At 52.1% G+C, this 15,148-nt stretch overlaps 1 protein-coding gene across 3 annotated transcripts; it reads left to right on the top strand.

Moving 5' to 3' along the window:
- Positions 1–1,088: 1,088 nt before the first annotated feature.
- Positions 1,089–14,693, top strand: GFI1 (growth factor independent 1 transcriptional repressor). Of its 3 annotated transcripts, XM_030033622.2 has the most exons (8): positions 1,095–1,241; positions 1,361–1,561; positions 3,455–3,679; positions 3,947–4,153; positions 8,826–9,241; positions 9,331–9,468; positions 11,065–11,230; positions 13,323–14,693. In XM_030033622.2, the coding sequence occupies exons 3-8, from the start codon at positions 3,565–3,567 to the stop codon at positions 13,499–13,501; spliced, it is 1,221 nt and encodes a 406-aa protein (XP_029889482.1). In that variant the 5' UTR covers positions 1,095–1,241; positions 1,361–1,561; positions 3,455–3,564; the 3' UTR covers positions 13,502–14,693. The 3 variants fall into 3 exon arrangements, with proteins under 3 accessions (XP_029889481.1, XP_029889482.1, XP_029889484.1); XM_030033621.2 differs by having other exon boundaries at positions 1,089–1,561; XM_030033624.2 differs by lacking the exons at positions 1,095–1,241; positions 1,361–1,561 and adding an exon at positions 2,607–2,944.
- Positions 14,694–15,148: the final 455 nt, after the last annotated feature.

Below are 15,148 nucleotides of genomic sequence, written 5' to 3' on the forward strand. Positions count from 1 at the left end.
TACTAAAGCATCACGCCAAAGGCTGGACAGTTTTTCTCGTGGCGGCGTTTGCTCGCTTAGTTAGATTTTGGGAAGTCTGCTTAATCCTATGTTCCACACGAGCTCACAGGCACAAAGTGACTAATTTTTCTGTGAATACTTCGGGGGTGGGGTGGTGGTGAAGAAAAGCACCTGTTCGCAAAGCCAGCACGCTCCTGGGCGTGAGGGAGGCTGAAGCTTGCTTGCTCCTGCCTTGTCCGACTTCAGTTGCGGTCGTTTCTGACCGGGAAATGGTGGCAAACCTCGATTCGCTCACTGCAGAGCCGTACTTCGGGCGGCCCTACAGTCATCGAAAGGAAGTTGCAGGTGGCCTGAGATGTCTGACGGCGAAGCCGAGAACCACCCCAGAAAGTTACCGGAGACCCGAGCCGGATTTCCTGGCTGCATCAGGAATCCGAGGCTAGACCTGGAAATCTGTGTTTTGGGGTCGGGGTGTGTGTGTAAAGCAAGGCGAGCCTTCTTTCTCTTTGCAGAAGGGAGCGGGCTTCCTGGCTGCGCAGCCCGGGGGTCCCCGCGGGTGCGGGTGGTGCGGGGCGCTGCCTGCCGCGGACCCCCGTCACCGTGCTCACCGCCGCTGCCTGCCCTACGGATCCTCCCCCGATTAGCAGCCTGAGGACCGGCACGCTTCCCTCTCGCCTCCGTGTTTGAATCGCTCTCAAGCGACAGTACCCACCGTGCGCCCGGGAGGGGGGGGGGGAATCTCGCCTACCCCTTCCATATTTAACCATTACCTAAATCCGAAGGGAAATGAGCAAACCTCTAGGCTTGGGTCTTAAGGTATTTTCAGCGCCGTTGGGCGTATTTATCCCAAAAGAGTTTTCCACAACAAGTTATTTCTAGTCTAGGGGAGGTCTCCGTCGCCCAGGGCCCTGCCTTAGCCCCGATTATAACGCCACGCACGGCTCGATGGCGGCGGGAGGCGCGTCCCCCCGCTGCCGGGCCGGGGCCAGGGATGCTGCGCGGAGCGGGCTCGGCAGGGCGGGCGCCGGCTCCTCCGTCCCCTGCCCTCTGCCTCTGCCCGCCTTGAGTCAATCTGTGTTTTGAATCTGTGACTTGTTCTCGTTGCGGAAGTTGAAGGGGATCCAAGAATAGTTCAGATAGATGTGTGTAATTTCTAGAGCAGAACCCCGAGAGAAATGAAACGCCCGATTCCAGAATGACACTTTGATGTCACTTCAGCGAGCCCTGTGAGGTGGAATACGGTAAGACATTTTCATTTAAGGAAAAATGAGAGAGAAAGAGAGGAGGGGGAACAGTGCTGATTTGTGAGGCCCTGGCTTTTTTTTTTAAAAGCTTTTTTTTTTTTTTTTTGTTCTTGCAGAAGCTCCTAACGCTCAGGAAGTGGAATTTGTGGTTTAGGGGGCCGAGCTCTGAAGGAGTTGAGAGAGACAGAAAAGAAAAAAAAAAAGCCAACTCAAGCACCATTGCTCCTTAAAGGGAGGCTAAATTTAAAGTCACCCAAACTAGCAGGCTGCGGCGCAAACCCCGTCTGCAGCCCAGCTTCCTTCTCCCCTCCAAATGGGTAAGCGCTCTTGCTTTTCTCGCCTCGCGTAGGCAGCTGCCGGCGGCCGGGCCGGGGTGTCAGCGACTCCTCGCCTCTCCTCTCCTCGCCGCCGGCCCCCCGCGCCGCTCCGGCCCTGCCTCAGCCGTGGCGCCTGGAGGAGGCGCCGGCCTCGCGCCCCCACAGTGGCGGCCGTTGGCGTGCGCGAGCCCCGCGTGCCGCCAGGCGCCAGCGGCGGCCGCGCGCGGCCCTCGGGCCAACGGCCGGCGGGAGGCGAGCGGGGGCAGGTGCCCGCGGCGGAGCGGCGGCCAGGTGGGCAGCGGGACTCGCCTTCCCACGGGCCCGGGCCCAGCCCCAGCCCCAGCCCCAGCCCCAGCCTGGCAAGGCTCCGGCCTTGGGCGGCGGAGCGGGGGGGGAGTGCGGCCGCGCCTCCGCGGCGTGGCTTTTGGAGGGAAAAGCGCCGCGCCGGGACGAAAACACGCGGCAGAAGCGGCGCCGGCGCCCGCAGCCCCCCCCCTAGGGCTGCGGCTGCCGTTGCTGTCGGGGAGGGCAACGCGTTATCGGGCCGCTTTGATTTTTCGCCCCCCTTCTGCGCGGGCCCGCTAGCTGCCAGCCCCCGCTCAAGGATGAACTGAGGCGCAGGTGGGCCTGGGCAGCAACGCTCCCACCCGCCCGCCGCCGTGCCCGGGGGCGGTGCCTCCCCCGGCGGCGCGGAGCGGCCCTGCCCCCGCCGGGCGCGGGCGAGCTGGTGCTTCGCCGCGAAGCCAGGGTCGCCACCTGCGGGGTAGCTCCCCCGGCCCCACTAACGGGCTCCGCTCCGGCCGGGGCAGGCGGGGCCGGGCCCATTCCCTCTTTTCCCCTTTCGCAAACCCGAGGCCACTGACGGGAGGGAAATTAAAAAAAAATAAATTTAAAAAAGCAACTCCCCTAAGTCCCCCAAAAGAACCAAACAAACGTGGTTTAAACTCGCTTTTGGCAAAGTGTCAAGTGTAACGACAGGGGCGGCCCGGCGCTGGACGGGTTCGAGTGAACCTCGCCCGCCTTCCGTCGAGGAGCCCGCTCGGGGCAGCTCTGGTTAACGCCGTCCCTGTCTCCCTCGGCTCCCCGCAGGGCCCCCCCAGGAGGTTTCCCACCTCGCCTCTCTCCCCGCCCCGGCTTTCGGTGCCCGCAGCTGCAAGGTGCCGCGGCGCCAACAGCTGCGGGCTGCAGGAGAGATTCCGTTTTGTTCGTTTTCGCGTTATCGTGGTTCGGGCTGGATGGGTGAATCAGTCCCTCCGACAGCAACAGCCTCTCAGGCGTCTGGTTTAGGCTGTCGGGTTTCTAACGACTCTCCCGCCCGTCTCGTCGGCAGCCCTGCGCCGTCCAGCCCGTTCTGGGTGGCGGGGAGTGATAAGCCGTTTCGGGGTGCGTTCTGCTGGCGCCGCTTCTGCCGCGGCTGGCGGCGCGGACGCCAACATGGAGGCGCGGTGCGCCCACTCCGCCGAGTGCGGCCGGGCTCCCGCGGAGGGACGGGGCTGCACATGACCGCCCCCCCCCGGCTCCCTCAGGCCCCGCTCGTCCGAGGAACGGTGCCCGGCCGCTGCTGTGGCCTGTTCCCCGCGATCCGGCAGCCGCCGTCGGGCCGGCACCCCTCCTCCGACGGGCCGGGCACCGCTTACCGTCGGGCCGCCGGTGCGTGGCCGGGGCGGCCCCAGGGGCACCCGGGGGAGGGGGGAGGGCAGCGTTGGCCGCGGGCGGCGGGAGGCTGAGTAGCTGCGCTCCGAGAAGGGGGGCGGGGGGGGAGCGAGGCGAGCGGGGCCGGGGGCGGCGGCCGGAGCCACCTGCGCGCCGCCACCTGGCGCGCCGCCCCCGGCGAGCGGCCCCTCCCGGCCGGCGCCCCCGGCCCTCACCGGCGGGCTCGGCGCCTCCCCGCAGGTCGCCTCCCCGCCGCCGCCCCGCGGGAGAGTCGGGGGTGACGCTCGCCGCCGCCGTGCCCGGCTTTTGGAGAGGGAGTGCGGCCGCGCCGGCCGTGGCAGCACCCCACCATGCCGAGGTCCTTCCTAGTGAAGAGCAAGAAAGCGCACAGCTACCACCAGCCCCGCTCCGCCGACGAGGACTACAGCCTGCGGCTGGAGACGGTGCTAGCCCAGATCTGTGCAGGTAGGAGTCCGTCGGTCGCAGCCTCGCTTGCGGCGGACACAGCCCACCCGCCCGTATTGCCCCGCTGCCAGCGGCACCGGCACCGGCACCGGCCGGTAGCTGTGCAGCCCTCCGGCACCGCAGCCCCCGCGGGACGCCGGAGGGGCCGGTACGGGGCTGGAGCGGGTCCGGCAGCGCACCTTGGTGGGAGCGGGGCCGCCGCGGGAGGTGGCTGGCTCCCACCGCGGACCCGAACTGAGGAGCCCCCTCCCCCCCTTTACCCTGCAGACAGCAAGATCCCCGAGGACGCGGGGCTGTGCCGCACCGTCCTGCCCGATCCGGAGCCTTCCCAGGGGCGCTTCTCCCCGGAATCCCACCTTACCGAGGCTGCCGATGGCACCTCCGAGTCGGCGCCCAGCTGCGAGGGCAGCGTGTGTGACAGGGTGTCCGAGTTTGAGGATTTCTGGAGACCTCCCTCGCCCTCCGTCTCGCCAGGTAGGACCGGGGTGAGCAGTGCTGGGCGAGGGTCCGACTGCGTGTCTGTGTCGGTGCCGTGGGGCAATGTCTTACGGCTGGGCGCTGCCGTCGAAAACGAGTGGAAGGGACAGATTTGCCTTTTCCCACGCAGATTTGCCTTTTCCACTCGTTTTCAGGTTATCTCTTTTGGGTTGCTTTTCCAGCCCGTCTCCCACTGCTGAGGGAGCAGCAGGTGACAGGCTGTAGGAAAGTTGTGATGCCATCGGGCGTTGATTTTTTGGTTTCTGATTAATTGCTAGAGGCAAGCCGGTTATGTTTTAAAGGGCCCAGCATTTTCCTACAGGGTCCTGCTACCCAGCGCTCAGAAGTTTTTTAAGACAGTAAAAATTTCTACAAGGCTATCTATATACCTGTAGTGAACAGCATTGACTTTGTGTTTTGTACTACCTACTAGACGTTTTCCCGAACTCCCCTTTCAGGTTATTTCTTGCCTCTTGCCTATGAAAAGGATCTCTCCCTCTCCCTCCCTCCCTCCCCCCCTTCTCTCTCTCGCTCTTTCGCTCTTTTTTTTTTTTTCCGCTTTTCTAAAAATGCATTCGTAAAAAACAGAGGAAAATAATGATGGTCAGATTTAAACACCCCAAATCCAGGAAACTCACACTTATGGCTGCAGCGCCTGTCTCTAGCTCCCTCGTCCTGCCTTTGATGTGGTTGGAGCAGTGGGAGATGCTGTCCCCAGCCTGGCGCGAACACTTATCTCGTTTAAAAATACAATGGTGTCATTTTATAACAAAAATATGTATATATAAAACCCACTTTTTATTGCCTCGGTTAAAAAGTGACAGCTGGAAAAAAGAACAATTTCTGTTTTAGTGAAGGAAAAATTGTCTCAGCTTTACCAACTGACAGCAGATGCCAGCAAACGAATACTCCCGTTTCCCCACCGATCTTCTCACTTTGTCTTTATAGTGTCCTTGCATATCAGCGGCTGATTGTAATGACGCGGGTTTGCATTTTTAAACCCTCTCCCTCCTTTAAGAGTCCTAAAGCCCTTTGAGGGGCCATTCAAAATGCTGCCCAGTATCATCACAGCCAGCCACGGGACAGTTTCAGTCTGTGCAAATGACAGACTGGACCAAATGCAGCAATGCAGCAGTCTCTCTTTTGCTAATATTTCTGCACAAAATGTAGCAATGTGTGTAATTTTGGTTCTCACGAATTTGTCCTGCTCCTGCTTCCCCAAATAATTACAATTTCTGTAGGGGAAACAGACCGTTTTCACAAGGTGTCTAAAAGATGTAAAATGGAGCAGGTATTTACCAGGGCTGCTCTGCCTTTTCATCCTCCCCACTTATTTCTTCCTCTGCTGTGGGATTCATTAGCTCCCAGCCAACCATCCAGCTACCCAGGGAAGGTATTTTTGCAAAATGAGGGTTATGTCCCCAGACCAAGATTTTTCAGGGGCGGTGGGGGAGGGTGGTACTGGGACTATCTGATCCCATTCACAGGAGGAACGGGAAGGTCAGGGACTGCCAAGTACTGTAAGGAAAGAGCTTTGTTAAATGAACCTCGGTGCTTTGAGAGAGGTGCTGTTACGTTAATGATGAAGGCAGTGGCCAGGATTAGATACTCGGCCTTCCTCCCACAGCTGCCCCCCTAAAGCAGCCTTCCAGCTGCTTTGTCAGATTCAGCACAAAGCTGGAATCTGTGCCTAGGTCACTTCTGCAAGACACACTGGTGAGAGACTGGATTTCTATGATTGTGTTTGTCTGGGTGGGGCACAGTTTCTGTGCTTTGACAGGCAGGGCAGATGAGAAATTTATGTTTCTAAATCATGCTCAGGGCAGGTGCAGGGAGTAGTACTATCACCCCCTTATCCCTAGAAGTGAACATAGGTGCAGGTTGCAATTCAATATGCAGTGAAATCCAGATTTCAGGTTTGTCTTTGAGTGCTGTGCTGCTGATCCAGGCGGGCGTGCACAGACACAATACCTGTTAACACTAATACGTTGTTGACTCCATCAGTGCAAATCACTTTGTTATTTAACCTCACTTTCTACGTGTGTCTGTAATCACATGCGTTTGCATATACAGGTGCCTGATAGCTCAGTGCAGCAGTATATTAGCATCTCCTCATGAGCCTGTTGATGCTGCAGTCTTGGAGGCTTTTAGTGGGTATGATGGAGTTGTGCAGAAGCATGGTGTTTTGTGGTCTGTGGACGACACTTGAATCTTTCTTTGTTGTGCATATCAATCTGTTCCCAACCATTTCAGGTTGAGTTTGCCTTGCCTTCAAAAAAGTACATTAATGTTTTTTCTCCCAGAAGTGGTCTATATAAAGGCAGCACAGAATTGCTAGGAAGAGGAGTGAGAATCTGTCTCTCCCTCCCTGCTCAACCCTTTGAAGCCTAGATGCTGTGGAGCCGAGGAGAGGCAGAGAGACGTGCCCTGCAGTGTGGCAGAGCAGGGTTTGCAGGTCGCCTTGACACTGGGTACAGGTCTCGGATGGCTTGAGCTTGCCCCTGAGAAGTATAGCATGAGTGGCTCCCCTGCACTTGTGCTTGAGAGGTCTCCAAAGCATGTGAGGTGATGGAAGGAACATTGCATGCAAACTGATCTGTGGTGCAGTGTTTACCGTGTCTGGTGTTGCCAATTCCAAGGGCTCAAAAATCAGGTCAGTCTTCCCTCTCCTCTCACTCAACGGACTGGCTTAGGAATCAAGATTGTAAGTAATACCTTATGGATATTCAGTTCTAGTGTTGAAATATTGAGGGTTTACGTTTTCATGCTTTTCTTTACAGTCTGGGCTAGAAGTTGACTTTAAGAGGAAAAAAAAAAAGTTAAAATGAGAACAAGCAAACAAAAGGAAAGCTGAGGACCTGATGAAATCATGCAGTTTCAGGAGCTGGGGCTTTAAGATAGTTTTGAATCTTGTGATAAAATCGTGAGAGATGGCAACACTGAAACTGGTTGCAAAGACACAAAATAGATGATGTGACGCTGACCACAACTTTGCAGTCAGTGCAGAACAGGAAAAATCATGCTCAGCACCATGTCAGCTAATTTGATTTCATCGCTCTGTTCAAATGTCCCATTTGGTACGTGCGCATATATTTCCAACCAAAAGACCACTAATTTCACTGGAAGAATTTGAGACTGTTAACATCTGAAATTATGTAAAAGATAGGAAACAGTCAAGTCATTCAAAGCTCAATTTTCACCTCATTTCCCACTCCGTTCCGTAACCCTCAGCGACCACCTGCCTATCCAAATGGATAGCCTAACACATCATGCCTTCCTTCCCAAGCCCACCCCTGGTCATTTTGGTTTGCCGAAGGCTGAGAAAGCCATGGGAACTGTGAAGCTGGCAGGAATGAGAAAAAGCAAAAGAGAAATTGTGGGTGGACGAGTTTTTGGGTAAGGGAGGTTATTCTGGAAGCCTAAGTTGTAAGGGGTGTCAATATCTCTATGAAGGCATCGGCACTTCAGCAGTTAATTGGTTCACCTTTTCCTTGGTTCAGTAAAACACTTGTCCGGTGGAGACATTTGTCTCTCCCAGCGCTGCTGGCTGTTGTGATGAAGAGTGAAAGCAGAGCATCTCGGGCATTAATCAGCATCTCTGACAGACACAGTTGGGGTCTGGTCCCTCATGTTCCCTGCCCAACTGTGCTTTCCTCTATGTGAGGCTCCCTGAGCGTTTGTGCCTTTAGACACTGATCTCAAAGGCTGTGTTCCTGCCATTGCATCAGACTCCACTGTGGGCCCTCATCTTGTGATTCATCTTGTGGTGCCCACTGCCTTGGTCAGATGCCATTGCCAAACGTGAGCCTGTCAGAGCCAACTCAAGCCATCTGAGCTTGTCCTGGTGAAAGATCGCTTTGATTATGACTGCTAGGAAAATCTTTTTGTGTCTTCAATTTTTAAGGCGGTCCATACCGATGGTTTTGCGAAGCTCTATGTTTTAGGTGGGCTCACTTTCTTTACGTGGAGAAACTCGGAGCAATCTGAAACAACCGTGATTTTCTTTCAGATGAGGACTGATTTTAGTTTATCTTTTTTTCTGAAAAAGTGAGACATGATATTCAAGCACCTCAGAAGCCGTTCTTTATTTCAATTATGCTGTAGTACAGTTACAGACAGTTGTGGCATGAAGTTGAGAGACTAGATTTGGGCATTAAATTGTGCAACAAGCAGTTTTTAGTTTTGTTGAACAGGTAAATCTCAGCACGCTTGCTCCTTCTGGCACCTCTGTAATATCATATTTTCTATATCGATATGTGGGATCTACATCAGAGCTTAAACATGGACTGTAAGCTTTGATGCCCATCTTGGGACAAAGTAAGATACGCTTTTCTGGGGAGCTGCAGATAAAACCAAAGGAAGTTGCAGACTGAGTTGTTTAGTGTCTCAACTGTCAGATCAGTGTGAACACACCTGGGCACCCAGAGATGGAGGCAGACAAAATCGGTGGCTGCTTTAAATAGTTTGGCTGTGACAGCAGGTGAGTATGTAGTACTGGATGCATAGACCCTACTGTGCAATATAAAATGTCCTCCCATTAGAAATGAAAGGGCAGCCTTAATGTGCAGTACAGGGTTCCGGGCACAAGTTGAGTGCTGAGATGATTCTGCCCCACGATAGTGGCTGGACTGTGAGGCACACTAATTCCTATGCCCTTGTGTTTCTGCAGCCTCAGAGCGATCTGTGTGTCCGTCCCTAGATGAAGCACCCCCCTTCTCGGTGCCCTTCAAACCGTACATGTGGAACAGCCTGGGTGGCTCTGAGCTGAGGCACCTTGTGCAAAGTTACAGACCCTGCCCGACGCTGGAGCGAACCTCAGCCCTGGGGCTCTTCTGCGAGCGAGGCTCCGAGCCTGCCCTCTACAGTGCAGAGTGTAGCTCTTCCCTCGGACTTTATGGTGACTTCGGCTCCCCAGGCCCAGGGCTGTTTGAGCGGCCGCCGGCAGCAGCACCCGGACTCTATGCTGAGACGCAGCCCGGGCTGCAGCAAGAGAAGGGGCGAGGTGGCATCAAAGTGGAGTCGGACCTCTTGTGCCGCCCATTGCTCATCAGCACTGGCTCTTACAAGTGTGTCAAGTGCAGCAAGGTAGGGATCCCTTTCTCCTGCACTGGTTATGACTCTTCCCCAGCCCCTTCTCCCTGGCATGCCTGACCCTGTGTGCTCTCTCCCCTCAGGTCTTCTCCACGCCGCATGGCCTTGAGGTACATGTGCGCCGCTCACACAGTGGCACGAGGCCCTTTGCCTGTGACATGTGTGGCAAGACCTTCGGCCATGCAGTCAGCCTGGAGCAGCACAAGGCCGTGCACTCACAGGTGAGAGCGGGGCGGACTGCCAGGATGAAGGTCAAAGGGCCAGGGCCAGCTGCTTGCTTCAGCTGGCTCTGGGGAAGCTATGAAGGCAGTCACAGGGCTGTAGGTGGGCATCTAAACTGAGGAGAGGAAAAGGACATGGTAGGGCTGCAGTGGGCAGTTGTGGGTGAAGAATATGGTGGCAGGCAGAGGAAATGGTGGGCAGCTAGTGAGCAAAGGAGCAAATCAATGAATTAAAGAACACAGGCTTTGTTTCCATTTCCCAGACCTTGCGTGCATCTGTATTAAGCAATGGGCACTTTTGGCACTCCAGAAGTAACAGATAATAAATAATAAATTTTCACTCTCAGAGCTGGAAGTTGTAATGAGGATGTAGACTTTTTTTAACAGCTAAAGCAATGCACTGTGCTTTCTTTTGACGCAGCTCTCCTCATTCTTTCTCCTCCCCTCCCCCAAAGAAGTGAGTCCTCCCTTGTTTGTAGTCATTGTGTCTGTGCAGGGAACATCTGAACGACCAGTCAGGTATAGAGCACAGACTTCACCCGTCTCGACACACTCTGAGTCACACACCAAAAGAATATGGTAGTTAATTTTGGTAGGAGGACTTGTAACATTTTCCACCTGCTGATATTGTGCCATATTTCCCCTTCACCCACCCACTTGATTTGGCAAATCTTCCTTCTTCACATTGGCTTTTAGAGGATAGAGTTACAGCACTGTTTTTTTGCTAACTGTTTTATTTACAATGTCATGAGTGTGCAACAGCAGAGCACACAATGAGGGGAAATACCTCATCACCCATTAAATAATGGTGGAAAGAGCAGCACTGCGTATTGCATCCATGGAGGGGATGGCACTTCAGGGAGAGTGCGTTAAAAGCCAAATAAACTAAGGTGATTGTATGAAAGCATAGCAGGAAGAGGAAGGTGTGATGGCAGTTAAGGGATGGAAAGAAGAGATGATTTATGGTGGAAGAAAGTGGTGGAGAGGAGTGTGGGGAGCAAGGAGAGAGACAGCAAGGTCTTAATGCATTTGTTTTGATATGTTAAAGTGGTAAGCCAAAAAGCTGTTATCCTCAGGTGGTCTAGGTACCTTTCACTTGAATTTCAATGGAACTACAAATAAGCAGTTAATTGTTACCCTGCCAGCAGAAGTCAGCCTGCTGCAGAGATTTCCCAGGAGAGCCAAGTAGACCTCAGCACCCACTTCCCTGTGTACAGTGGAGAGGTGGCCTCTGAACAGTGCTGCAGCTGTTGGGCTTCCCAGTGGAGTGATCATGTCTTGGCCCCCGTTGAAATGTGCAGGCAGAGTCTGCCCAGTCAGGGCTGCTCCCACCTGGCCATTCCTGCCAGCAGGAAGAGCTGTTCAATTAAATTTCTGTGAGGAGTGGTGCACAGCACTGGGAGAGGGTGCATTATCTTTTTTATCATGTGGTGCTATCATGCTAGTGTTAGTGTCTCTGCAGGCCAGTCCAGCCCTCTGGAGAAGTGGAAGTGCTTGCTAAGGCAGAAGGGGCAACACTGATGTGTTGCTGGGCAGTTTGTTGCTGGTGGGATCACTGGTGTGGTGTAACGTGTGTTTGGGCTCCTCTCTCTGCAGGAACGCAGCTTTGATTGTAAGATTTGTGGCAAGAGTTTCAAGAGATCTTCTACTCTGTCCACCCACCTGCTCATCCACTCGGACACCCGGCCCTATCCGTGCCAGTACTGTGGGAAGCGGTTCCACCAGAAATCCGATATGAAGAAACACACCTTCATTCACACAGGTCAGCCCTGCAGCTGCTGGTGTTCAGCCCCAACCATAATGGCAGATCTCTGAAGAGGTCTCTCTGCAGCAGTCCATTCCTCCTCAGCTGGGACAATACATGCATCTCCCCGTGCTTCTCACTGCCCTGCTGCTATTCATGCTATCTGAGCTCTACTCTTGCAAAGAAGGGTGATTTGAATGTGGTTTTATGAACAGCAGCTGCAAAATAACCCAAAACCTCACAATCCAATCAGTGTTCCCTTAATGGGATCCACCAATGTTTATTCAAAGGGCTTTTGTGTAAGACGATTTGTAGAGTATTATATTCGTGTAGCCTTGATTTACAGCTGAGGTCCCTGGAAAATGACAGGTGAATTTGATTGCAGCATTTTTTTTTGCAGGATCTACCAATTTACAATAGGAACAACAGGAGTCTCCTCCTCTAGACCAAACACTAAACTGGAGGGCCTAGGGTCCAACTCTTAGTCTAAATATTTGTTCAGAGATTGTCTGCACTTCCACCCGGACTTTCTGAGAAATGGCTGCAGTTTGATACAGAATGGAAGGAGAGGTGCAGAGTTCTCAAGTTTCACTGTTAGTAACAAACATGGAAACTAATAAAGTGCAGGTGAATCACCAAAGGAAATTGTTTTAAAAATACCATTCAGTGAGAAGGCAGGTTTGTCAGAAATCTTTAAAAGAAAATCTTGCCTTTCAGACCTGCACCATTCACTTAAAGTAGAGGGAAATGAATGATGCGTGAGATGCAGAAGCATTTGTAGACACAAAATAACAGCTGTACTGGCCAAACCCAAGGTTCAGATGACCAAAATCCTGTTTTCTGATAGTGACCACTAGCAGATATCACGGGTGAAGCCTAAAAATGGCAAATATGTAGAAAGATGGCATTATATGTAGCACTGCTTGGTTGTGACTTTTTTAGATGACGAGCAGTGAACAATAAATGTTACTTAGAAAGATTTTCCACCAGATGTTTGCTGGATGAAAATGAAGTATTTAGGAAGCAACATAAAAAGTATTTCCATAGTAACTTTTTCAAATGAGGCTTGTTTAAGTAGAATTTCAGCCAAATTCTGAATCAGTCAAAACCATTATTTTGTTGTGAGATCAGAAACTGTGCCTGGGCTTTTAAATTGCTAATATAAAACCAGGTCCTTAACTGAATCAGGAATCCCTTTCATATGCAGCATACACTTGTGAACTGAGCCTCCAGCACACTTTGTATTATTTTATGTTTCTAACAATCTGATCTTCAAACTTGCAAAGAGTTTGTTGCTCCAGTTGAAGTCACTGGGCTCTGCAGGTGCAAAGCCACTCTGAAAATCAGGCTTGGTTTTGTGGTTGGGTTCCCTTTTATGTGTTATTTGATAATAAACACTATGAAAATGCACTGAGATCCTGCTCCCATGGAGGCCAGTGGAGTTTTGCCACCGACCCCTCTGTAGGAGAAGTTCCAGAGGCTGGATTTATTCCCATTTACATTACTTGCCTGCAGGAGAACTTCAGGGCTGGTTCGGGTGACTGCTAGCATTTCAGTGTGGGTAACAGAAAAGAGCAGATGTCTGGATGAACCCTGCCCTTCAGGGTTCACTTAAGGGCCCTCATACCTTCTTTGGGGACAGACCCCAGCTCACTGGGTTTGGCTTAACAACCTCCATCTATCTATTCCACCTGCCCCCATGCTGATGCTATAATTGATGTCAGGGATTCACCATGACCTGGGGGTCTTTCCAGGAGTTCCTCATGTTTCTAGGACACAAAGCCAGTTTAAATCACACAGAGCCCATGCAGCCAAATGTGTTCACAAGTTACAGTGTCCTTGGAGCACTCTGTGCTTCAGGCTGCTCCCAAGACTATACTGGGCCGATGGAGGTGCAGCCAAGTCCAGGCCTGCTCAGCTGCAGTGCACGCTCAGCTAATGCTTTGGGGCTCCCAATTGCATGTTTTTTATAAGGATGACTTCTTTGGTAATCACACAGGAATCCCCTTGATTAGCTTTAGGCCCAGTGTGCGTTTCCTGTTTGCTCTGGTCCGGCATAAGCAGCATGTTGCCTCTTTCACACCCTTTCTCTCCTGCCTTCTGCTTGCAGGTGAGAAGCCTCACAAGTGCCAGGTGTGTGGAAAAGCCTTTAGTCAGAGCTCCAACCTCATCACCCACAGTCGGAAGCACACAGGCTTCAAGCCCTTTGGCTGTGATCTGTGTGGCAAAGGCTTCCAACGAAAGGTGGATTTACGGAGACACCGGGAGACACAGCACGGCCTGAAATGACTCACATCTGCAATATGGAAAGCACCTACAACACTATGAGAACAGACTCCCTTGGCTTCCCTGCTGGACCCAAGCCCTGTCCTGAGCGCAGACCCTGGCATTACCTTTCTGACCAGGAGCTCGGAGAGGAAAGAAGAGGACAGGGCCATGCATTGATAGCTCAACTCGAATGACTGTGAAAGCGGAAATTAAAGGCTGGGGTTTCTCTCTTTCTCTTCCCCTCTCTGTTTCTGAAATAACACTGGAAAATAAGCCTATTAGATATGAAGCCTGATACTCCAAAGACGGATAAGCTACCAAATATCTGTAAGCTGGAAAATATTTCTCCCATGGCCAAGATGAACCAACCCCCTGAAGTTTTCAGTAGCTTGAATCACCTTGCAGGGAAACATGGGTATAACAGTGTTTACATGGTAATGACAGAGAGCCATCAGCATGTGGTGTAGGGAGCGCTTGCCTTGGTTGAGTTGCAGTGCTGAATGGCTTCACTCTTGGTTTCCTGTCAGGAAAACCTGGAGGATCAGGACTGAACCGTGCAATTTCACGTCTTGCTGGTTTTTAAGCAAGGGTACCAGCTTGAGCCTGATCCTGCTCTCACTTGTTCTGGTGCAAATCAGGAGCTGCATTAACAGTTACAGAGAGGCCCTTTCTATCCTCCCAGAGCCATCTCTCTGTGCAAGGCCTGGCTGTGTGCGTGTGTGTTTGAGGCATGAGGGGTTACTTCTTGCTGCATCCACTGGGGAGAAGGAAGCTTGTGAAAGACAAGTGGAAGGGCCAAAGCACAGAGTTACGCCTTGTAACCGGAAACCCATCCAACAAGTGATCCTGACTGAGGAGGGCAGGAGCACCAGGGAGGCACAGACTTTCTGTCCAGAACCATTACTGGCTTCTGCACTCTGGGCTTGTTCTAATAACTGGAAAATAGCTACTCAATAGCATCATTTGTATATTTGGTTTTGTTTTTTAATTTTTAAAGGGAAACTCAGCTGAGGTGGGCAGGAATCATTATAAAAGTATAACTGAATTTGCCTTAAATGACCCTGCATGTACCTCAGTTTAAAAAAAATGCTGTTTTTACTCTTGACAGGTTTGTAAATGTCCTTATTTAGATTTTATGGAGTGTCTTATGTTTATTGGTACATATTTATTGGAACAATGTTTTAAGTTAATAAAGTATTGAGGATGGTCCAGAGTGATTTTTATTTAATATGTAACTTCAGCACATTTGTGAATGTCAGCTGTTACAACAATATACCACAGTGATGGCCAGGGATATGGCATTGAAGGAGGGAATGCAGGCACAGCAGAATTTGCACAAGTGCTCTGGTGATTAAAGAACACAGCCATATTTATTTGTCCAACTCCCACTGATTTCAGTTAAAACACTTCACACTTTTGAAGACTGGGGTATACTGTGCTTAGAACTATCACCATAAAAGGGTTTAGAGGGGAAACAGCAGTTTTAAGTGTCTGCTTTGAAAACGTAGACTGGCAGAATTCCCCACTTAGCCCAGGAGGCACTTGAATGTCCTCCCGCAAGATTAAATGTCTGTGCCCAAGAGTTTGTAGGGACACCTGAGCAGCAGGTGTGTCATTTATACTTAAGCCTGTTAGGACTCACAGAATTGCCTTTTGCTTGCCTGCCTT

Source organism: Aquila chrysaetos, chromosome 12 (genome assembly GCF_900496995.4).
Source record: "Aquila chrysaetos chrysaetos chromosome 12, bAquChr1.4, whole genome shotgun sequence".
NCBI lineage: Eukaryota > Metazoa > Chordata > Aves > Accipitriformes > Accipitridae > Aquila > Aquila chrysaetos.